Source organism: Anarrhichthys ocellatus, unplaced genomic scaffold, assembly GCF_004355925.1.
Source record: "Anarrhichthys ocellatus isolate YVR2014 unplaced genomic scaffold, GSC_Weel_1.0 scaffold6, whole genome shotgun sequence".
Classification (NCBI taxonomy): Eukaryota; Metazoa; Chordata; class Actinopteri; order Perciformes; family Anarhichadidae; genus Anarrhichthys; species Anarrhichthys ocellatus.
Window position 1 is genome coordinate 6,179,615 of NW_022280036.1, and position 26,394 is coordinate 6,206,008.

Genomic DNA, 26,394 nt, shown 5'->3' on the forward strand with positions numbered 1-26,394 from the left:
TCTACGTTCCTACCCTCACCTATGGTCACGAACTCTGGGTCGTGACCGAAAGGACAAGGTCGCGGCTACAAGCGGCCAAAATGAGCTTCCTCCGTAGGGTGGCCGGGCTCAGCCTTAGAGATAGGGTAAGGAGCTCGGTCATCAGGAGGGAGCTTGGAGTCGAGCCGCTACTCCTTCGCGTCGAAAGGAGTCAGCTGAGGTGGTTCGGGCATCTAATTAGGATGCCTCCTGGACGCCTCCCACTGGAGGTTTTGTCCAACTGGGAAGAGACCCCGGGGAAGACCCAGAACACGCTGGAGGGATTACATCTCCCAGCTGGCCTGGGAACGCCTTGGGATCCCCCAGAATGAGCTGGAACATGTTGCCGGTGAGAGGGAAGTCTGGGTCAGCCTGCTTGACCTGTTGCCACCACGACCCGACCCCGGATAAGCGGAGGAAAATGGATGGATGGCATTGACAAAATCTGTCCACAGACAGATAATTAAACACCAAGCAAAGTATTCAAAACAGCTTCGGTCATAGTTGGTCATAGTCCAAGACCACGATTTGCCATGATGACACACATACAGCTAGGGACACAAGGAGAAAGCAAGACAAACGGTTGCAGCTGTTTTAAAAAAACTAGTTTGCACTAAATTATTGTTCATTTTGGTTTGTGTTTTTTGCTGCTTGTTTTTTAACTGCCGATTCATGTTTTGCTTACAAGAAGAGACTGCAGTCCTGGTGTCCTTTAGGTATTTGTTCCTCCTAGATAGTTAATGAGCCACATTTAGTCTCAGATACAAAGTGCGGCTCATTAACTTTCAGGGAACAAAAGCCTGCAAGACATCTGCCCTTGACAAAGGGGGCTTGACACCCCTTAACAGGATTATACGGCTTTACACAAGTATTCATATAATATTTTCTCATCTACGGACGAATTTCAATCAGAGGCTTGGCCATTACTCAAGATTATCTGGTCGTGTGGTTTTTCAGATTCAGCATTTATCACACTGATCAGACTAGTCTTGGTTGTCCAACCAAGTGATATGTATAATGTGATATTTATTAGCGAACATCTGCATGGACCTTTTCTGGTAATTTTTTTTAAAGCCTGAATCAACAGGCCTAAAATTACAACAACTAACAAAACAACTATTTGAAAATATAAAAAATATGTCTGCTTGCCCAGAGAGTATAGTAGCTCTCCCTCTGTGTGTGTTAACTTAGCTTATCTCTGCTTTGATGACATATAGCCGTGTAGACACTGGTTACTTAGCTCATGGCAGCCGCTCTGCCCTGTGCTCATGCGTAACTGAGAACTGATAACGCCATCCTGAGAGATGACATCGTAACGAAAACATAGCAACCGCCCTATAGTCCCAGTTCATGTAAATATTGTTAGCGCTGTCAGCACCTTTGCTGTAGTTTGCACTTTTAGTACTGTTAGCACTGTTGAGAGGCAATTGAAAGGCTCCCATTCTTGTATTAAGTACCTTTTATATTGGTTCTCCTCATCTAGGTTCACTGGTATTAAGGAGAGATGCTAACCTTGCTATGCTGAACTAGTGCTGAATTACTGTGAAGAGCTTTAATCAGGGCTTTAATCAGGGCCCATTACTTGCATGTTAACCACATGTGTGAGGTTTGGCCCAACTGTCTGCACCACTTAATTTAACCACTTCAACTGTGTGTGAGGCTGTATTTCTTGTTTTTGCTTGCAAACCTATAGAATGTTTATATTTCATTTTGTGTCGGTTAAAAATGCGTTGTTATTCATGAAATGTAATATCATTCCTCAATGCTTTGTTTTTTTTTGTCTTTGCTATTTCAAACCGACTTCCTAACCTCGATGTAATTGTCAACACTTTCCACAAGGCCTACCGCTGCTTTCACATTTATCGTGTTGCACATGTGGGAAGTGTTAGCATCAGCAGCGGCTTTCAACCGAGCAGAACAGAAAACAACGGGGCTCCCGCTGTGACAGTGATGCTTGAGTGACAGAATGACTGCTGGAAAATAGTGATAAATAAGACAATATTACACACGGGGGATTGCAGTGAAGCTGAACATTCAGGGACAGCGTGTGAATGTATGTAGCAGAAACACTGGTTTGGATCCTAAACAGGTTTTTTGGTGTGGAGGATCAAACATTTATTCCAAGTGCACGGATGCCAATATCTTAAGACACGTTTTGGACTGTTGGAGGTAGAGTCAGGAGAATCTGGCTGTCCACCTCCATTGTTGGTTTGATTGATGTTGTACTGAACCATGGGTGTTCCTGTGAATTTGGAGGTCCTGCCATTAGTGATTTATCGAGAGGAAGCAGTGTTATCTAAATTGTGTCACTACATTCATGCTTTATTGCCTTATGTAAGCATATTTACAGCTGACAGACAAAAAAGGTCTGTTATATACCTCATTTATATTTCTAATTTCAGTGCCATGGTGGGTAGATGTTAGAAGAGCTTACTGTAAGTCTGTAGGATGTTGGGGTATTGATTTGGCATTGCCAGTATTTGTAGCACATACATTTACTTTACGGCCGGACAGATATTCATCTTGTGTGCTGAGCAAACGTTTTAGTATCTGCCTCCTATGTGGTGAACATAACAGCCTATGTTGTCAGTGAATGACTATTTCACACACTTAATTTCACATGAGTGCAAGTTTGTCCATTTAGTTGTGAAGGAAGAAGGTTAATTTTATTAAACCCCAATAGGCCCAAAGACACTGATGTCCTCCTGAAAAAGTTATGTGGACAGTCGTCTGCATTTTGTATTGAATTATATTTTCATAAAAGTCTGTGCATATGATAAGATAATGATGATGAATGTAGTTAATCTATGATTAGCAACATTTTTCTTCCATTTGTATTAGAGCAATTCCTGACGAATGAATAATGCAGATGTTATGTCCTTGAAAACTCAAATTACATGAAGTCTCTGCTGTCCCTTGACATTTTACTGGAGAGATGCAGTGATAATAAAGCAAGGTAGGCACAAGGAATAATGACATGGCATTTTTAACCATTGTCACAATTTTATGTTACTCCGTTACAACCCACTTCTGTGAATCAGAGGAAAGCTTTAGCGGGCCCCCAAAACTTCCCTTCAGATAATGTTCCTTGACACAATCTGGCAGGCAGTAAGAAAAAATAGACCTTTTCTTTATTGGCTTTAAATCTCCCATACAAAGTCCTCTTTATGTACAATCCTGCGTATTGAGAGGAAGCTATGCTCTTTTATAATATGTCTTTGTTGGATAAAGAGATGAGATATCAAATTGTTTCTGTCTTTAAGCCAGAAGCATATTACTTTAAACAGTATGAACTGAACGTGTAGAAAAGATAAAGCAATTTAGAGACACATAATGTCCAATTTATGCATTTATACTGCCTATTGGTTTTCTCCATGAGCTATGATGCAACCTCGTATGCCTAAAAATGACGTTAAAGCGTTATGGTTTTTTTTTTGTGTGTGTGTGTGTGTATCTTTGTTTGTCAGTCTGATGATATATGGGAATGGTTGTGACATCGAGTTTACCCACAATTCCGTGCTGCCCGAGGGACCATGAACTGTCACTTACCAAGGAAATTGACTGGTTTGCACTCATGCAATGACACACAGACACACACACACACACACACAAATTAATGTATGTGTATAAATACAGAGACAGAAGCTAATATACATCTGCTCACATGTGTATACCAGAAGACAGACGTATCCTTAAAGATATATACAAGATAAATGCACAAGTAATACACACATTAGCACACAGGACGACAAATTGATTCACACATACGTACAGCATGAAGAAAGACACACACACATACAAGCCCATCCATCCATTGTGTATCGTGACTTGGCAGATGTAAATGTGCCCAAAGGACAGCAGGACTAAATGAAGATGCATTACATAGTGTGTGTGTGGGGGGGGCAAGAAGCAACAGGGACAGCAATGATTAATGTCCATTTTAACATTTGAGCAATGCACACTTGTGTTCCTGTTTTGTTCAATTGTACTCTCCTCTACTGCTTTCTATTATTAGCATTCACAGCTGTTTAATATTTACAGCATGCCAGATATTAGAGTTGTAAACCTTTTCCTGATCTGCTTAATTCTGGTTTCTGTCATAACTGATCTGTGGCTTAGTTATCAACTTAAATTGTATCTGCTACCTGACTGGGGGAGAAAACCAGTCAGGATTCAGATACTTCAAACACCAAACATCTGTCAAAGATATAGCATGTGAAACACTGATGTACAATTACACACTAGTCTGTCTCAACACACAGCATTAGCAACACTGTATTAAAGACAAAAAAGACATTTACTTTGCCGGGGTGTGCTTATACGTTCATGCTTTCTGTGTGTATGTGTGCATAAGTGGGCTCACACATGTGCATGTGAGTTTTGATGAGTTAAATGAACTCCATTTCCTCCGTTGTTTCGTCCGATATACCACAGCCTCAGGGCAGGCCACTCTTACTATGGGAAGGCATAGCATGTCAAGTTTGTCATCATTGATGACAGGAAGGAAACAAATTGAAACAGGATGTGTTGGCTGTGCTCTTTGGAGAGGAAGAGAGGTAGGAGGAGCCGGAGGAGACAGGGTGATGAAGGAGAATGGAAATGGATGTGGTTTTAGAGATTTTAAGGTTTTGTGGCTGAAGATGCTATATCATGTCTGCCACCCTATGTTCCTCAGGACTGTGACATAGTTAGGCGTGGGGAACTTCAGGCATTATTACAGAGGGCTCATGAAAACAGACAAGTGAGCATAAAGACAGACGGACTGGTGTTTGCTGACTTTGTATACTTTCACGTATTTCATTATTTTTCATTGCAGTGATGCATTTCTCAGCACAATTAAACTGCTGCTTCACTGGTTGCTTTCATATTATTGTAACTGGATAGTTCAGGCCTCGAGTACAGTATGAATTATACAGGAGTACAAGCATGAAGCTATATTTGGCAGCATGAACTTTATTTTATAATAATGAAATATATTTGAACATTTTACACAAAGTGAACATTTTACAACTTTGTAAGTAGTTTAAACATTATTCTTCTGTGACTTCAAATAATAACAAAGTATGCAAACTTTTTGCAACTTCACAATGGAGCTGTCGGGTGTCACACTATCGTTCTTTTTATTTCATTCGGTTTGAAAGTGAAACTATGTTGTTAATGTGATTCAAAGAAAATAGAAAAACAAAAGTAAAGTAAAGCCATTAGTAAACATCAACAACAAGTAAAACCATTACTGGGGCTGCAGAGCAGAGTACTATATTCAAATGATGCCTCTGAAGATTATCATATCTTATCATATATCCAGATTATCATATTGGAAGCTAGTTTCACAAATCTAGGCTGAACCTTCCCGGATAAAAACATTTACATATGTGTATAATGCAGAGGTTTGTTTAAGAGCAACTTATGATGTGTTCTGTGTTGTCTCATACAGAGGTTGACTGTTCGTCCCCTGCAACCCTCTGTAGCCTAAGGCTAGGTCACTGTTTCCATAGTAACCACCTTCCAGGAGCACATTTCCCAAATCTGTCATTGCGTTATTATTCGTGGACATGACATTTAAAGAACTCTCAAATAAAGTGCTTCCCAAAACTTGTTGGAAAGACATACTGTATGTGACTGCCATCATCACGTTGTGTCAGTTGAAGCAAAGAGCTCTGGAGCTTCAGTGAGACGTGTGTTCAGTAGATCTTTCTTCTCAGCCATGATATCCAATCAGTGTAGTGCTCACCACTGGTACAACAACACAATCATTACAAAGTTAGTCATTAAAGTTTGGTTAGAGTTGCATATATACACTCTGATAAGTATTGTTTTAGAACAAGAATAGGAGAATATAACTTAAAAAATAAAAATGATCTTCCATGATCTTTGGGGAAGTTGTTTTAAATCAATTCTGAGAGGTTTTGTCCGATAAAGATTCTCCTCTGCTCTATTATACGTCTCTTAAGAAAGGAAATCCATGTACTGTCCTGTCCTGTTCCTCAGCAACTCCTTTAGTTCATTTTCATTCCCCAGTGCTCCCAGTCCAGCTGGGTATTGTAATCTATTCAGCACGGACCGGGATTGCCGCATGGTTTTCTCCAAGTTAGTCTTGGCCTAGAACACCTTGGGGGGGGGGGGGGGGGGGGGGGGGGGCGTGGGGGGGGCAGTGTCCTCGCTTTGTATCTCAATACTTTAATGCAAAACAGCACCAGCTCAACACTGATGTTTCCCAGAGTCAGTGAGACCCTCATCTCAGCTACGTGTATTCACAGGTTCATTTACAGCCTATTTGCAACAAAACTCAAGTGGTAATTTTGGGCCTTGAACAAGCTTCTGGCCGTTTTTTACCAGCTCTTGGCACACTGCCAATAAACTAATGCTGAGAAGCTTGACCTATTATTGATCTGAAGTGGATTCCAAGAATAAGATCATTCCCTGCAATAAGTGGCACTCTCTCCTATCTTGTCCGGGATACAGCATCTTACTCCTTTTTTTCTATGCCAGAAAATGCTTAGCACAGCATAGCTCTCATGTCTCCCAAATCCAGCTGCTAGCTGAATTATAAAAGCATGTAGACATGATCATATTTCCACACATCAGTGGTGCTAATCCATGACAAAACAGATTTTTTTTAATTTAGGCACTTAAAAGTCAACACCTTATGTACCTCAGCCCAAGTGGCAGTTACTGACACAGCTTCTCCACAGGCGAAAAGTTCTTGTCCTTGCCAGCCTGTGGGCTTCTCTAGATGTCTTTGGTCCACCTCTTGGTCAACCCCCAACCCTCAATTCACCTTAACAGAAGTGGTGATCAGTGGCCACAATCATTCAAATCGAGCACTCAAAGCTTTGTCAGTCCTGAAATTGAATAAATGGAAACTCCCATTGCTGCTGAATAGGTGGAAAGCACCACAGCTCACGACTGGAGACAAAGCAAGAAGCAAGAGAGAGGAGGGTTGAGGTGCACTTCTTGAGCGAGAGAGGGGAGGAGGATAGTTTTAAAAGCCTCAAACACAAATCCCTCAAGCTTCAATTTAACAGGTCCTGTCTAGAAGTAATTATTCTCTTTGCTACAATATATGTATTGCCGGCAGATAAACCTCAGTGCTTAGGCTCTGAAAAGGCTCAGAATCATTATTTGGTATCTAACTGCTCTCAGCAGCCCAAAAGAATGGCACACAGACACTGAAGCTCTGGGTTGACTTTACGGTAGCAAAATGATATAGCGCAGTTATGACTTGCTCGGACATGAAGGAGTGAACAGTTACAATACAAATAGCTTTTCAGCTGTAGAAATTCAGAAACAACGTAGATGACACTACATTACCTTTGTTTGAACTTGAGCAATTTGCATGGCAACAATAGCTTGAGCATCCCTAGAGCAACACTATTACATCTATGTATATATAGATTAATAATGAATCAAACAGCTATAGTGTAAAAGGGTTTGCTTGTAGAGATGGATGTTACAGTAGGCCTGTGTTTCTATTCCACGTCTGTCGGTAAATAGCTGGTCATTCTGTGGCTGCTGGTCTTTATAGTGTTGGTCAGTACAGCGTGGGGATGTTGTAGCAACCAACATTTCTTGGTTCCATAGTCAAGCTGGAAAGGCTAAGGAGAGCTGGTGTTTAACAGAGTGTAGCTGCTACAGTGATTACTCTGTTTAGCAGGTGATTGATTAGAAGCTCTGCTGGAAATGTCACTTGCCCCGCTAATATATTTTCACAGAGGGAATATAGAAAAGGCGGTGTTAATATATTTGAATGCGTTTACTCCGAGGAAAAATAACATAAATGTAACTTTTTAGAGTTAAATGGGGTTCAGGTCTCAGCGTAATATTGGAGAATGCAGAGCTGTATGTAGATAGAATGTGGTTTTCTATTGCAGTGGTATTTGGTATTACATGTACACAACCAAGTTCTAATCTATTAGTGTTGTTTACTACGTACCTTGTGATTGAACAAGCCCCGACTCATTAGGCTGTGGTTTATTCTATGGTATTCTCTGTGTCGAAGAACAAAGTGAAGTCTGTACTCTGATTGCCCTCCTTCGCTGGTGATGGCTGGGAATAAATGCTGGAAACATTACTGGCTGGCACACTTAAAAGGAAAATCCAGCATCTGAAATTGTCAAGCAGATTTCAGATATGATGCTCTCATTATCTTGGACAGTATAGTCACTAGTTGAGATAATAAACAGCTCTCTGTCCCACAGCAATAAAAGCAGGAATGAAAGCTCTAATCTGTAATATCATTGGGACGTACAGTGCCGCATGCTGCTTTGAATATGAACTGAATGAACTGTAAGCACACACACGAGCTTCATCAAAGTAGACATCCCTTGGTGTCCCTGTGCCTAAGTGCTGTTTGCTAGAGAACGTCATCGCTAGAGCCTGACTGAAAAGGTTACAACGATTGGAAACATTACTCAAGATGCTAATACTGACACAAACACATACTGGTTTACGATGAGTTGCTAATGAATTGTAGTGTACCATTGTAGGTTGTATTTTATGTTGCAAAATGAAATCACACTGCTGTTTGCAGTAAAAAATAGAACGGTATACATCCATAACCTGTTTAACCTGTTTAACCTAATCGGGTAAATTGAATACTTTAAAAACTAATTACATACAGGGAAACCATTGGCAGCTATGTAACCTCCGTATCCCCACTGGAAAGTTATTCTTCAGTAATTTGTCTCCATGTTAAAGCTAACTGCTTTGGCAGGCAACCAACACATTAGGTAGCTCTCTTTAAAGGGGCACTGCCCTGAAAGTCAATGATCCTCTTACACATTTCCCTAAAAAATAGTGAAAATCAATTTAGAGGGCTCCAGTGGTGGGAGCAAAGGTGTGCTCAAGAGATGGAATACCCCATCAATGTATATGATTAGCTGCTGGAAATATCGCGTTAGCTGTTGACACATTGAAACTAGGGGAGCGCAGCAGGAGATGAGGGTCCTCCGTTCAGCTTTGGCCCTAGGCCACAGTTGGCCAGGAGCCCTATTAGTGTTTGGTTGGTTAGAGTTATTATGTTCAATGTGTCAGTGAAGCTGTTAATACATTTACACCATGGGAGCACTTGCGGTATACTGGGGAGTCCATTTAGCTCAGGGGCTTTGGCATCTTTCCAACATCAAGAACTCTACATCAAGAATCACAGATTAAAAGAGTATGGCCATTGCTATTTGTTAGTATGTGTACACCATGGGAACTGAGCAGAGGTGTTAATGGATTATGGATTGCACCCATTGAAAGATGTTTTCATTGTGAACTCAGAGTCCCAGTAGAGTTGTCGATGGGAAGTGATTTGTTCAGACTCAAAGTGATGAATGGTGGGCAGGTACAATTATGTTGTATGCACTTTTTCTCAACACCTACTGTATACTAGGGTGTTGAGTGTGCAAAATCTGCTATAAACGGGCCAATCTGCTATTGTAGCATTGTATAAATGCACTTGTTAGTCTGACGATCTAACATCTATACTCCAAAGTTTACTGATTAAGGCTTTTGGTGCAAGAATCAGTGACTTGTGACAGGTTTTGTAAATGTATTTATAGGGTGGAGAACATTTTGCATTTCACCAACCTGATTTTTGCTGCATGCAATAGGGTCCAGAACTATTTTTATTTTAAAAAGTTAACTAATCCTGCAAAGTTTTAATCACTCTAAAAGATGAATTTTCCCACACAAATTTAAAATGCTGACATCTGTCCAAATCCCTGTTTGGCAATTTGTGCACACGGTCTGACATTTGTTCTGGTTCCGCTTGGTTTTAACTATACAGCCCCCTGGAAACCAAACTAGAAACTTTTTTTTTTTGGCCAGGTATGAGGAGCTAGATTTGGCAAAACATCTGTTCCAACTTTGGCTTGTGGCAAGTTACATGCTGTGGATACAAATATAGTTCACTCCAGTTGTTTTGTTTCTCTCAGGTAATTACGGGGTCACCTTCCACTTGCATCCCGTGTGTTTTCAAGGAGTGACGGCACAAACAGCATCGCTCACACAATCTCTTGGAATAAATACAGTATGCACGATTATCACCGAATAAAACGAGTCGAGTATTTATACATTTGTATTTAATATAAATTAATTTGCATTGAATGTTCTATTTGGAATTGAATTATTGTTTGTATGCCCCTAGTGCACTGCATTTTAACCACAGGGGGAAAGCAAGAGGTTATGATGGCTGGCTTCTATCCAGTAGCAAGTGCATCAATAACAGATTCAAGCAGCTGTTTGCTTTGCTATTTTTGGTGGATGGTTACATATGTGTCACTGCATATTTATACTGTAGGAGAGAGCATTGTAGAGGAAGTGCAGAGGACCTTGCTTAAGGAACTTTTTTTCAGTAGTAACTGTTTTAGGCCGGACACATAGACAGATACATTTTCAATGTAGACACGGTTCCAACTGAACACTAACTTAGAAAGGCAGACCATGTCTGGGGTTAACACAAGTTTTCCTTCCTCTCGTAACTCTTTCTCTGTCCTTCCTCTTTGTAGTCTTCTCTCACATTCACCGCACTTTGAATGCTAGCGTCAGTGCCGCTTAGCCTTGATGTCATCACCTCTCACCCGCTCCTCACTTCTGTATCACTATTAAAATGTTGCCCTGTCCCAGATTTACCATAGCAACACGCTGACCTGCCCTAAGGCTGTGAAGGGCCGAAAGGGACAGCTGCAACAGAGGAGTGTCATCCGTCACACACACACACACACACACACACTCAGAAAGTTACTCCATTGATGGTGGGTGGTGCAAGTGGAAAAAGTCCTTCCCCACCAACACACAGACATCTCAAACGCTTGGTTTCAAACCTTGATCCTTCTAACATCAGTTATGGACGTGGCAGGAACGTGTCAGTGTCCACTCGTAACATGAATAGTGTCTTTTTAAGATAAACTTCCGTCTTCACAGGAAGTTAGGTTTAGGTAACACACCACATTGCTAGGTTTAGGAAAATAATGTGCTGGAGGGTAACTTGATTGACTGAGTAAGTGGCACTGACTGACAGCGTTTTAGTTGGAGTCGGACCAGGTTGGTGTAGAAGGAAACACATGGCTATCGACAGAGTCACTATGACTATAATTATATACTATACTGTAACAGTGAAAGTTCCAGGAGGGAAGTGCAGGGCTGTAATATAGTATAATATAGTAATCTGGATGCATAATTGTGAATTAACTTGCAAGGAAAGGCGATATAGAGTACCACCCCAGCAACAAGCTTTTGATTTCAGATATACAGTAATTTTGTATCTTTGTATCTAAGATTGTAAACATTTTAAGTGATGTGAAACATTGTGTGTGCTGTACTTCTGTGTTTGGAACATTTAATTCCTACTAAATCAGCTGTAATGAGATAATGAGGACTGCACTGTTCTCTGTGCTCATCATGAACAAACAGCAGTTCCTTGTACACATCTGACCATGTTTAGTATTCCGATTGGTCCATTATTGTAATGCACGTTTTTTCGTGAAATAACCCCAAATGACCTTGACTTGCAAATTGTTAGAATTAAATAAAATTAAAAACAAAAGAGTCATCCAATATTAAGTAATCAAAGTGATTATGCTCCTGAATACAATTGCAAGCGGCTAATGTGAACTTTCCCTGGCATGAGGTTACAGCTAAACAAATTAGTATAGTGCTGATTAAAAACAAGGCAAACAAATGAAAGCACTGTGTGCACAAAGCCAGTATTACTCTCACCATCTACCTTGTAAATAAGAAGTTGCAGTAACTGGAGATAATAGTGATTATTGATGGCAACATTAAACAAGCAATTTATCTTTTGTTATCTGAATTTGTAGTGAAAATAACTCACTGATTGTCTTATGAATATTGATCGAAACATTCAAGACAAGAGACAACAATTAGGTCAGGTGGAGACAAAAGTGTAACACTTATATTTATCACGGTCTGTGTTTAAAATCGTCTTACCATAGCATGAGTGCGTGCATTCTGTATTAAGCCCTGCTTAGACCTACAGTACAGCCCATATAGTACACCTAGAGCAGGGGTGCCCACACTTCTTCGGCTTGCGAGCTACTTTTAAAATGACCAAGTCAAAATCATCTACCTACATTAAAAATGCTGAATATATATATATATATATATATATATATATATATATATATATATATACAGCTGAATGTCAGCTTGCAGTGTCAAAATCTCATCCTCCACTCCAGAGGAGTTCAGGTGAAACAGCGTTGCAATTTTTGATGCGAGTGAATCAACCTCAATATCTTCCCGAAATGTGCAGCACATAAGTGTAGCAACTGGCTCGAGTAAAGCAAAGTCTCGAAAGCGTTTGTCAAACTCTGACAGACACTTGTCAATCTGCTCTGTGTAGCGCGCACTGTCAAGTTACGCACACGCCTTCCGTTGAGTCTCCAGTTCTGACGCCAGGTTTTGGAAGTTTCCAAAAATCATGGCGCTGCAGCTTTAGCTTCTTTAGTAGAAATAAATTGGAAGGCTAACTAATTAGCTCGCAGGAGTTTTGCAGTAGCTCGCGCGGTTGACCGCGCATACGTGGTGACCCGTGTGTTAGAAAATCAAGTGGAAAATGCAATGCGGACATCTAATTTTTTTTGAATGGCATGCGATCTACCCGCACTACCTCGATCGACGTATTGGGCACCCCTGGACCTAGAGGAATCAGACATTATCTTTCTAAACAATTTAGGTCTGCCATTGCACTAAGCTACTGCATGGGCACAGAGGTATTATATTACCTGTATTAGGCAGTGCCATCAGCAATGTGTCTTCTTAGCATTAAAGCTGGTGCTGTTAAAAAATATCTCATGATTATCTATTTTTGTAACATGCTAATTTATTTCTATTTGGAGTAAAAACAGGAGAATGCAATTTGCATTTGAATTAAAAAGACAGCGTTGTTTGATTAAAGTCAAACATTTTCATTTGTTTCTGTTATTTGTTTGGTAACTTTAATAGACTTCATTTCAACACCAGGAGCTGTCCATATTAAACTCCAGCATTTCAATATCATTTACTCGTTATAGCAACGATGGATTGCTGCCTAAAACAAACAATTGTGGTTCTGAGGACTATTCCTTTAATATCAAATCCCTTTAAATGCAGCTATAAAGCCATCACCTGCAGCAAACATGTATATGAATATGAAGTCCTTTAGAAGTGGGTAATGTCAGCTGCCAAATGTTGCCAAAATTAAGCTACACTTCATCTACTGTATCTCACACTCATCCTACTTCAGCACTGCATTCAATACACAGTTTTGAACAACAACCCAAATATTATGTTGTGATTTTAAAAGTCTAGTCCCAGCAAACCAGACTCTACTGTTCAATATTTTATGGCTGAAAAGAGAACACTTTATTGCCGAAATTAAAATGTAGCTAGCTGGATACTGACAACACTTGTGAACACTATCCTTCCCAAATACCCCCTGATTATTTCAGACATCAGTCTAAATGAGGGAATACCTTTGTGTACCAAGCTGGCTCACCTGGCAGACAGGACTGTACGGTCACATAAGTGTGACTAATGACTTGGCTCAGACGCATTCTTTTTTTAAATCCTCTCTTCTTTCCGTTGCTTATCTCATTCTCGCTTTCTCTTTTCCCCCTTCTTCCCATCCTTCAGTCAGTGCTTTAGTTTGGGTTCTGAACTTGATTGTGTGTCCTACCTTGTTAAAACAGAACAGGCAGCATGTTTGCACAGAGGACGGCATGGTCAGCTGAGTGTGAGTAACTTGCCTCTGATGCATGACTTCATACAATCCGAATAATGAGTCAATTAGTGTAAATTATACATGTTTAGGGCCCACTGTAATTAGTTCACCTCTCTCTTTTCCTGTCTGACTGGAGTCTTCGTCTGTACCCTTTCCTGTCTCCTCCTCCTCCTCTCCCCCCCTCCATCATTCTGTTGCTACTCTTTCCCCCTCTTCTTTCTCCTGTCTCCTGTCTATCTCTACATCCTCCTTTCTCCGCTTCCTCTTCTTCTTTGTCTTCCTCTAACCCCACACCCCTCCCTCTTTCTCTCTGTCCTAGTTCTCAGGGTCTCATGGTGAAGCTTTGTCTAATTACCATGCTAGCGTTTAATTGGAACAGCATCCACAAACACACAGATTGACTGACTGAACACCCCCTTACGTGTAGACTCACTGCACTGTGCATGCACATACGCGCACACATTAAAATTAGCCATTTGGATACACATTACATGCACACAGTACACACCCAGCAAGTTAACATGCTCCAGTTATACAAATACACACAGCACACAGTGTACACCGGGGTCAGATACTGTGGAGATCATCCAGGTTGTACTGTGCTGATGCCCCTTCTGTAGAGCTGTTGGCAACAGTCACAGATTGATATTGGCCTGGTTAGACCATGAGCTGCCTTTAGCTGCTCCCACTGTAGAGCTGTGTCATCTAAGAACGGGCAACAACAGATGCACATTGGAGAAGGAAATTGTAGCCAGACATCTAAATACCACTCAGTCACTTCCACATATTTTTAGGTTCCTAGGGAACCAAACATACACATCTTTCTTTTTTTACGTTTTTGATTCTGATGGTTAATATTTGGTCAGTTTCCACTGTGAATAGGAATGATTCATATGTAAATCGTTGTTGATATTCTGAGATTTGTTTGACATTCAGAGTTATGTGAATCATCACATAATTTACCAATTTACATTCAAGAGATATTGTTAAAACTGTTGTTGAAACATGGATCCTATATCAATGGCTCTTAACCTGGGGGTCAGGAGAAAATACTTGCTACTTTCTTTGCTTTTTTCTTGGGAACTTTTTTTTATAGTTTGCTCTTCTGGCAAGTAAAAATGTTTCAAATGAAACATTCAGAGAAGCTGAAATCAGTCTTTGATTCAACATGCCTTTACCTCATAGACATATGCGATTAGATATTATTTGTTCTGTTTTATTTTAGATATGATATAATTAAGTTTAATTGTCTCTGTTTTTTTCCTTTGTGTTTCAGTCTTGCCCAGCCACACATGTGGCACCCCCGGCCTCATCCCAAATGGGGTTATTCATGGCTCGCGGTACAACATGGGGGCCAAGATCCGATACAGCTGTGAGTCAGGTTTTGTATTGGAAGGACACAGTATCCTCACGTGTATTGTGTCAGCTGGCAGTGGAGCACAGTGGGACTTCCCGTCACCATTTTGTAGAGGTAAGATGTTTTCTTCTTTCTTCTTCTTTCTTCCCTTCGTTCCTTCAGTCTTTCTGTCTGTTTGTGTTCTTTTTGTCTATCTTTTTCCTTTCTTTATTGTATTCTTCTCCCTTCTATATGTCCGCATTGAAGCCATTTCCTCTCGTTCTTGAAATAGATCATACAAATATCTCATACCTTTCATGACAACTTGCATGTCCCAAAACACAACAAGTGAAATTCATAATGCCAAACAAGAAAAGCAGAATAAAATGTAAGGAAAAATAAACAATTGTTTGGGCCATGAGAATTGAAGGACCTTAACATGAGGTCACAGGTCACAGGCCGGAGGAAGATGGAAGCTGCAATGTATTGATTACTTTTAAAGCACAGCTTAACAAACCAGAACCAGATGGAGCCTAACATTCTCAAACAAAGCCATTAGTTCATTAGTTCATTAGTCTACAGACTAGAACAGTTATGTCCAGGTTTTAACCATCAGCGCCAGTGGATGGTTGAACAGCTCAGCTCAGTGATTCCGTATCTTGTGATGCATCACTGAAAAGCACACTTTAATATTTTGTTTTGTTTTTCAGAGGATTCAATTAAATGATTGGCTTTCTGCTTTCTTGCTGATGTATAATATTTCCTTTTTTCACATTAATTACTTTGTTAAGAGTTTGAAGACGTAACTATGATAGAATTCAGGATGAGGATGAAAATGACAATATTATTGTTTTAGTTGCAATATTCTTATTAACGTGAATTGTGTTAATTTATCTCAAAATCAATGAATCTAAGTACATACATTGCATACACAATTGTACGCAATGATCCTTCGATCCTTTGATCCTTCGATGTCGGCTCTTCCTATCATTGTGAAGCAGAATATTGAACTTACCATGCAAACAAACAGTTAATGAAAACTTAATTTCAATAGCACCTTTCATACAGAATAACGCAGTCAACACATTTACAAATTACAATCTGAATAAAGTAACAATATAACAATTTGAATTGTATGCACACAAGAAATGAACAAGGGAAATAACTCTTGTGAATATTGTTGTTTTTTTTCCACAATTTTCTTTAATGAATAAAATTCTATAACAGATAACTCGGAAATGATCAAGCCAACCCAGGAGGGGATGCACCAAAACCAGAGTTTGAAATATAAAACCTACCTGTCTTCTTATCCTTACCTCTCTCCAGCGGAGGGAGCATGTGGCGGTACGTTGCGAGGCACTGCAGGTTCAATAACCAGCCCTGGATACCCTGCAGAGTATGACAACAACCTGGACTGTACGTGGTCAATCCTCTCCGAACCCGGGGACACTATAGCTCTCGTCTTCAACGACTTCTTATTAGAGGACAAGTACGACTTCCTGGAAATCAGCGGGACAGACGCACCAAGCATATGGTGAGATACATTCTATAAGCAGACTACAATGTCGAGTAGATAAATAGTCATGTTGGAGGGCAAACAAGTCTTTGTAAAAAACAGCAGGAGTGACACCACATGCTGAGTTGGACCATAATAAAAACAGACACACACACACAGTCACCACTGACATTTGAAAGGTGAATAGCATGTACTTAGCATTTGTGTTTCAGAGCTAGAGGACAACAAACACACACACAAGAAGCCGCAGCCTTGTTCTGCGTTTCAGGTTGGGACACATAATTCTACTCTTAAAGAATTAGAAGCCTGGAAGCATTATTGTTTTGTGGGCTTACGTGTTCACAATATAGAGAACAGTTGTTGTTTTCACTGCATTCTTCTCTAACTTGCAAGGGGGGCATTAAAAGAGGACTAAGGATGTTGTTCAGGAGGACAGATACAACTACTGATTGATTAGCTGCACAGGAGTCCTGTTGATTTCCCTGTTTTATTCAAATCCCACAGGGAAGGCGATAAATTGTTGTTTTCACTCCCATTTCCTGTGGTCACATTTGAAAATTGGCACTATGTTGTACAAGAACCCACTCTGCTTTTTACATTTAGAGCGCTGTTGGTATTCATGTTGATTTGTTTCGAATATAACACATCTCCAGTAAAGGTTTAGGTGTGTTTTGGCAGGGTTGGAGACAGCTTAACTGTTGGGCACGCAGGGTTGTCGCTGTTTCAAGTTGCTGTAAATGCTTGGGCAATCTAGAGAGGGGAAAGCAGTTTGGCCTCCCTCAGTAATAACAACATGCATACCTGTGAGTCAAGGCTGCTCAGAAGTCGAAGGTAGTGGACTCCTGGTTTTCAGTGTGTCATAGATACGGCTAAAAATGAACACTAAAGAAAATCACTGCAAATGAAGAAATCATCAGTAAAACTGCACAAGCTCACATGGCATTCTCAAGTGGCAATATAATTTTAGAATCTTGTTTTTTATTAATCTCACCTCTCAACTCTCCCTGGTATATATATGATTCCTAAAAAGCATTTATACGTCACCATGTCCTGCAGAAACCGCCTCCCATTTTAAACGTCCTCCTGACTTCCACTGATAGATGACATTGTCTTCCATGTGAGGAAATGGTTCATGATTGTGGCCCAACTTGCAGAAGAACAGAGTGATAGGTTGACAGATACATAAATGAAGGAGAGCACCAGTTGGAAACAAAAGGAATGGAGAATAATTGCATGTTTAGTCCTGTCACCAGCAGAGCGGTACACATCAGCCACCGCATCCTCATGATACAGCGTGCGTGTCAGTGTCAGGTCTTAAGTGGCCCTCTAGCTGTGTGAGCTGTTGATCTTTTCTTTAGGCTCTGACAGATTACACACACTCAAGTTTGCACACACATACACACATAGCTTGTCTCCGACAGTATAACATTCAAGGACCACTGTCAACCCACCCTCTGCAATGCAGGGGGAAGATACGGAGCACACCCAACGTTTTATCCCATGGAAAAGAGTGACTGCAGCAACTGGAGCCTTTTGATGCAACACCTCGTGTTTCATTTTATATTTGTTGAAGGATTCATTAAAGTCATTTCAAGGAATATCTGATTTAAGTTCTCAGATAAACACTACAGAAGTATGAAATGATATGAGAAACATAATTTGCATTTTAAAATGTGTACAAGGTTTACCAACAGAGTAAACTTATTTTGATATCCTCTAGTGCGCAACAATAACAGTAGTTATGTATGTGTTTTTGTCTTTTGCATTTTTTTAAATGATTTTTATGATTTATGTATGTGACAGGTCAAAAACAGAGAGGAAGCGAGAAAGGGGGTATACAACAAAGGTCCCAATGTAAGGCGCCAAAGGTCACTCAGATGCCTTGTAAATTGAATGAAAGTTCAATAAAACAATGGCCTAAAACAATGTAATTATATGAATATATTATATGAAAATAAACCTAAATGGGCTTCTGTATCTTTTACAATCCTAAATCCTTTTCTCCTGAGGTGGGATTAAGCGATGAATGACATTCACACTGAGGCATGTGGGCAGGTCATTGTGAAATGACTGACACCTGACAGGACCACTGTGACGGGTTCTTCCTGTTTACCGTGAGCTTTTTCTGATTGGCTGTCCCAAAAGCAATTTCCTGTTTTATGTTCCTGTCTGCTATCTGGCAGTTTGAATGTCGGGTTGACTGGTTGACACACACACACACACACACACACACACACACACACACACAGAGACACAAACTTATATAAGTGCCTGATTGATTTGACTTTTGACCCACTGGACAAAGTGATGATTTGATTCCAGTCAGAATAGAATTATGGCCATATCATCTTATTTCATTCCTTATATCCTGCTTTTGGACCACTAAACTATCATACTCTTAAAAAAAAACTTTTGTCTAATTTGTTTGATTATGTCCTGGATACCCAGTTTTCAGGCTTCAACTGACCTGCTACGCTTTAATGCTGCCAAAAGAGTGCAGTTACTGGCTAATGTGAACTTTATTTCACCCGGATTATTCGTGAAATATAAAGAAGACTGCACGGAGTATGGGATAGAAAATGAATGCAGACAACTGGGATACGAAATAAGAGGGGTCAGGAAGGCAGAAGACTTCCAGGCATTTGTGTTGCTGGTGCCTACTGAGGTCGAATGGCTTTATTGCATTGTATGGCTTATTGTATGCATTTCTTTTCATTTGCTATTTAGCAAGTGAAATGTCAACGGGTCACACAACGGTCCCTCTCAGTGCATGTATTTGCACGTGACTTCCATGAATCAATATGACGTTCCTCATTCTTCTGGGAAACAAGTAATCTGACAAGTAAACTAAATCCAGAAGTCTTTTTTTAGAAAGCTGATAATCTGAGGTAAAACCACCAGTTTCTCAGAGCAACAGCAGGGCTGTCTTTTGTGGAGGAGACACTGAGAATTCTTTATTTGGCTATTTGATATATGATACACAGGCTTTTCACTGTTTTTACCGAGTTTTTATTTTTGTGCACCACAGTCTTGGTGACCTGAACATTTAGAACACATGAATAGCTAATCCTGAATAAAATCTAATATACATATAGACTGTTATCTGTTTTGTTGTTACAGCTGATATCTTCAAATCTGAACAGATTTTCTACCTGATTACTTACTTATTCAGTTGAATTATGTTTAGCAGATATTTCCTGCTTTTAAACCTTACTTCTCCTGTCTACAACATAACCTCTACCCTTCCACCCTTTTTTCCTTCTTTCCTTTTTCTCTGCATTCTCAACTCTCCCTCCGGCTATCCCTTCTTCGCTCGTTCTCTCCCCACTATCTGTCCTCCTTTCCCCTTTTATCTCAGTCCATCAAAACACAAGACACACAACGAAATGCTTAAAGGCCAATGGTGCTCTGTCATTTTCTTTCTTCAACTGAATGAATTATTACTATGCTAAAGGCCATTATATCCAAGAAGCACGGCCAACAGTGATTATCATATTTGGTTCCTCATTGCTTACTACATTATTCACATTGATTTTAACCCAGTTGCCCGTAATGAAAACTCAAACATTTGCTGTAATGTATCATCACCATGAGAGTCAAGTTTGTTATGGTGATTTAAAGAGACTGATGGAATCTCTGAATTGTCACATTAAATGAATCCTTTCCGATCCCACTTCTAACTGAATTAGGGGCCCGAATTGCCAATTATTCCTTAAATTGAGTGACAGGGTCACTCACTTGACATGATGGAGAGACTACTACCCACATGTCTCCTTCCGTAATACATGACACCTGCGAGAAGTGCAGTCTCACATTCAGTCACTTGCCTGTTTAACCCATTTTCCACCCGTTTAGCCATCCTGACAGAAAGTTGGTACTGATAGTGACGATCCCCTGAGAATGAATCTTAATGACTTTGGTAAAGCCATAACTTTTCCTTTAATGACACCAGCATGTTGATGTTACTGGTTTTCAGTGACATTTCTTCACAGTTTTGGATGGATTGCCATGAAATTTGGTAGGCACATTCATGTCTCTCTCAGGCAGAATTGTAATACGTTTTGTGTTCACTTAACTTTCAATCCAGCACTATCATTCGGTTACAATTTTAATTTGTCTAAAACTTTGTTATACGACAAAATATCTGCTAAGCTAATAACAATCCTATCAGCCTTAGCTGTACTTTGCAAATGTTAGCATGCTAACATGCTAAACTAAGGTGAGTATGTTAGCATTCAGCTCTGTGCCACTTTCAACCAAAGGAAACCAGTTATTTTGAACAAACAAATAAGTCGTTTTCATACAGACTACAGGCCAGTAAGTAAACATGCAGTTTTCTGGAAGGGTTGTATTAAAGGGGAGACTGTAAGCAGTTTACTATCCCTTTGCGCTCTATTTTTATTCTCTTCTCTTTTCTATTACCTCAGATTTTTCTCTTTATCGCCATCATGTCTCTCTCTCTCTCTCTCTCTCTCTCTCTCTCTCTCTCTCTCTCTCCCACACACACACACACACACACACAGAGTTTCATTTTTAATTACTTTATTGGCTGCAATAGAAATTGTTGATGCAAAGTAATTTCCATTCAGTCATCCATTTTCTATTTGCTTACCCAGGTCATTTTCTAGTCATTTAACCAAGGCACAGTTTGTTCATTGATTGGAAACAGCATAAGAAGAGCAGCCCAGATGTTACTTTTGTGGGAAGCTCTTCCAGCTTCTTCTGAGGGATCCGTAGTGACAGTTAAGGCCATGGGAGAGATGTAGCCTCACTTGCTGGTCCTGGTTTTCCCTCAGAGCCCCCTCTCAGTAGGCTGGCAACACTTTTTTACCATTTGCCAGAACTGCCTAAAATGGTTCCTTTTAATCAACATCAAGGTCTTGCTGTTTGCCAGCAGACTTCTTTCATTCTTACACTCATGAAGTGTCAGATCAGCCATCCCCATTACAATCTCATTTTTGACTACTTATTGTCACCAATGCAAACAACTAGCAGTGGGAGTTATGGATTGTGTCTGTGTGTAGGTTCAGATTCATTCTTCAATGTGCTCGTCGAGGAAATTTGCTGTTCCCCATAATGTGGCAAGAGGTGAGGAGGGTAAAGCATGGATAGAGGGGTGGCAGGGGTTGTGCGCTATGGTCAACTCCAAGTTTCCTCAACATTTTGCCCCAAGGCAGTTGCTCATCTTCATGGAACAAGCAAACAACTACTGAATGGTCTCAGCCATGAAGCTGCTGATTCTTATCCAAAGCCAAACACACTAAACCTCTCCAGGGGAATCAGAGATAATAGTCTGATGAACCCTTAAGGACAACATCATCCGCAAACATCAGAAACACCAAGCTAATGTCACTGCTGCTAATGTTTAATACAAACACAAAGAAGGAGTCCACCTCGCCTCGCTTGAAGAAACTTGATTGTTCTGACACCTCGTACTTTTGCAGACAGAAATCTCTGGGTAACATTGTCTCAAGTGTGCGTACGTGTGCGTGTGAGTGTGTTTCCGTTTGAGTGCGTGGGCGTGTTATGAGATTAAAAGTACCAGTGTACCAGGGTTTTGCACTAAGCACTTGGAATAAACAGCTATCTGTTGTGGATAATGCGCTTTCCAACTTTTTTGACTTGTTTCCAATCATTTATTTTTACAGAGCCTTTTTTCATTTTGCAGGTGCTCACATTCACATGGACTTGTGACGCAGTAGATTACACTTAAAATAAAGCATTGCCAGCAATCCAAGCAGCCAATATGGAGGACCAGGTCCAAAACAACAGTGCCCAGACAGTAGAAAGTTATATCTGTTTCTTTGTGATGTTCATGTATCACCAAAAAGCGTGTGGTCTAATTATAGAGAGGTGCACATAAATACCTGCTCTAGGTTTCTTTGTCCCCCTCTCCTCTGTGTTTTGTGACTTGGCCTCTCTTTTCCTATCGTCAGGTCTGCCAAACCTCGCCACTCATATCTTGTACACCTTCCTCTTTGTTTTATCCTCATCTAAGTTATATCTTTATGTGAAACTTTCAATTATCTTTCTTCTTTTCTGTTCTCCATCCCCTCCTTTCTCCAGTCACTGCTTTCTCATTTATCTCTATCCTTTGCAACCTCGTATTTGTAATGTCCAACGTCATTTAGACATGCCTCCTTGCCTTCCCTTTCTTAAATTGCAACCTCTCCTCACGGCTTGTGTAACCTCTCTCTCTCTCTCTGTTCATTTAAGTGAATTTCCTTTTCTCACCTCCTCTCCCTTGTTCTTCATCCATCAGCTCCTGTTTTCTCGCATGTTTTTCCCTGTCCTCTTTCTTCTCTACTTTCTTTCACCTTGTAAATTCCCGTTAGTCTCACATTTCTGCTTTTCGTCCAATAACCTGCTTCACTGGTTACTGTCCAACCTGTCTTCTCTCCTCTGTTACCCTTCATGTATATTATTTTCAGTAACTTAGGCTTTCTTCTTTGAAACGTTTATCACTTTCCCCTCTTCTCATTTTGTCCTTCTTTCTTCCCTTTCAGTTCAGTCTCATGTCTCATCCCTCTCTCCTCCTCCTCTCTGACCTCTTGTCTCTCCCTCATTCCAATGTCAGACAGCTGGCCAGTCCTCATGAATAATTGAAGAGATGCAACATACCTCTCATTTTTTATCTGTTTCTCTCTCTACTTTTTAGACTTCCCTATTTTATTGTCCTTTTAAACACTGGTTCGTTGTAAACGGTCTTTACTGTTCATTGATATGATTAGATGAGTCGTGCCCATCTGACAAGCATTAAAATAGATAGGTTTTCAACAAGCTGCTTATTACTGCCAACTTGTGTCCCTTAAACATGAATTCATTGTCATGTATACAATATATATTATTCTGATAATGTATGTAAGCTGATCGAATATTGATTCTCCCCCTGTAGTTGTCATTCATTGTCATTTTTACATAACTTCAATATAAAAAATCACTAACGTCTCTTTCATTGACTTCCGCTTTTTCATTGAAATGTATTCAGTTTTCCTCCCAACTTTTATTCAAATGTGGACTGACTTCAGGCAAAGCAGAAAAGCCAATGAAGCTGTTTCACCATATGAACCTTATTTATTGTCTGAGACCTTTTCCCTTAATCCCGCTGAAGTATAGAGGATGAGAAAAAAACACAAACTTACAAACATAACCAGGGTGAAAGTGCATTGAAACTTAAGAAAAATGAATTCATACTTAAATAAAAAGCTTAATAATATAATACTTAATTGGTGTGAGTAGGGATGCACCTCATTTTTGCTCACACACCATACATTGAGTTCATACGTCAGGGTCAGGTGCAGAACTTTGAATATAGTATATAGTGCATTATATTCACTGTCCACCATTTGATTTAGGACCGACATTTATGCACTATGGTGCCCTCAAAAATCCCCACAACTTTTCTGGTGCTTATTCTCTTATCTCACATACGTATGTCATAATGTCACACTACATGCATGGCTATTTAATCACATTAACTAATAAAGACCGCTAGTTGACTACATATTGCTCTACTATAGTCAGTATGATGTGTATACCAAACAGTTTGTCTCCAGTACGCCACATTGACAGTGCTTTTGTCTCATCGGACATTCTTCATATTCATTGTTTGCTTTTTTTTCATTTAACTGTATTCACAGAGACAGAACTTAATGTCTCCAATAATAAGCACTCAATTAAGTCCTTTAACATGGACTCTTCATATTGTTTTTACCGCTTCTCATATGTATTTTGTCTCTTCCTCCCTCCCTCTCTCTATCTACTCAGTATACCTGCGGCATTATTGAAGGGCAGTTACAGTGGCTCTCGTTGCTCTAGGGAGGATGGTAGAACATTGGCTTCCAGGCAGTCTCTTACATCATTTCCTTTTTGTCTCAGTGCACCATTTCCCCAACATTTTAAAATCATTCTTTACCACTGCTGTGGTTGCCGTTCCTAACAAAATGTGAGAGCAGCGAAAGCTGATGTAAGACTTACCATAGGCAACCAACTCATTGTCTCAGTGGTGATGATTTAAAAGTGTTTTTGAAGATGTGAACTTTGCCGACTTTCTAATACTTCACTATGTTGTCTTCAAAATGTCTTTATGTTGCTTTCCAATCAATCAGTGAACAGACATATTAGTGCATTTTCACTTTTCTTTCCAAGGAAAGATTTGTTGAATATTCCTTCAGTTAAACACACTTGGGAGGGAGTGGGAGTTGTACCGTACCCAGTGCAAGCACAGTGCTCTGCTTCTGGTCAGTGCCGATCATTATGGGAAGGGAAAATATCACTCATTCCATTCCCTGGTACACATTTTACAAGCCAGTGGAACAAATTGCCTTTCAGCTAAAATCTCTTTGAATTACAGCCAGCCTTTGCACCTTGGAGGACAATGCAAATTGACATCAACATCATACTTTGAACTCTTTGGAAAGTTCTGCTTCATAAAAGGATTTTTTTTTTTATTCACAGGTAATCGGATGAAGTAATTTAGATCATAGAGTTATTCACACTTCTATGTGTTCTGCATTGTATGCTGTAGTGTATTTTTGATTTTTTTTTTTGTGCTGGGGGATTTCACAGCAGTGGTTGCTGCAATCTATTATACTGTAATCTGCAATTACATGGCAGCATGTTGAAGCTCTTTCTTCTAACAATTGTATTTTTGTTAGAGATGTTTTTCTACCTTAAATTGAAATGTATAAGCTCGTCTTCCATGCTAGATCCATGAACCGAGTGCACGTACTGTAACCGAAAGTTATAACAAACAATATTCGTCTCTGGAAGAGGACATAGTCTCTCTATTTTTGTGATATTTACCAGCATTGTAGAAAATGACATATGGTGCACAATACTAACATAATGCACAATAGAACATACCCTTTTTCACTAGAAAAGGTGACTACTGTGGATCTGCAACAACAAGAGCTTGAGTTTTGTTACATCATACCTTTTCTTTCCCATGTGCCTTGTCTATCTGCTGAATTTCATTAAGTATGTTATAAATACTAAGGAGCAAAAAGTCAGTCCAAGTAAACTCTAAGTTGGAAAGGCTGACACATTCTAGATACAGTAGTTAATACATGGGATGATTAATCTCTATTGTCCTCTGGCTACGTTCTTCTACTACTTCTGTTTGTTTTTTGTTGTGTTTTTTATGGATTATTTCTGATTTGCTTACCTCCAGGCTGACTGGTACAACCCTGCCCTCACCGGTGATATCAAGTAAGAACTGGCTCCGGATACATTTCACCTCAGATAGCAACCATCGAAGAAAAGGATTCAGTGCTCAATACCAAGGTATATCACACTCTTTAAGTTGTATTTCTTATCTGCTCTCTGCCTGCCTTTTATGCATATACATGTATGGTATGCTCACACATATTTACAACTCATCCACACATATAACAACACAAACAAGATAGCATTGGGAATACATGGTAGTTTTCCTTTCAGCATATTTTAGAATAGCAATTATCGGGGACAGAAGTCTGACTTGACTTTCTGGACCCTTCCTGTCATGTGATTGACTGGTTGTATTACTTAATTAGCATATTATGGTGCATATTAGTGTCCATGTGGCGGCTCAGATTTAATTGACTGCTTCCAACGTAAAACATGGTGATCCAAGACTTGTATATTTTGCTGCGTGTCTAAATTCCTGTCTGTCTCCATCTCTTTTACTATTCATGTTATGCTGTTTCTTTCTTCCTCAGTCTTTGGTCCCTAGCTCTTGGTAACTCTCTGTCTGTCTCTTCTGTGTGTGAGATGTGTGTGTGTGTGTGAGAGAGAGAGAGAGAGAGAGAGAGAGAGAGAGAGAGAGAGAGAGAG

General features: G+C 40.0%; 1 protein-coding gene across 2 annotated transcripts in view; it reads left to right on the plus strand.

Annotated features, from left to right (window-relative positions):
- Nucleotides 1–26,394, plus strand: part of LOC116383219 (CUB and sushi domain-containing protein 1) — a 280,770-nt gene that overhangs the window by 79,488 nt on the left and 174,888 nt on the right. For both annotated transcript variants that reach the window (XM_031846879.1, XM_031846880.1), the window contains exons 3-5: nucleotides 15,003–15,197; nucleotides 16,389–16,596; nucleotides 25,751–25,863. In XM_031846879.1, the coding sequence (XP_031702739.1) occupies nucleotides 15,003–15,197; nucleotides 16,389–16,596; nucleotides 25,751–25,863 (516 nt within the window). The remainder of the gene's footprint in view (nucleotides 1–15,002; nucleotides 15,198–16,388; nucleotides 16,597–25,750; nucleotides 25,864–26,394) is intronic.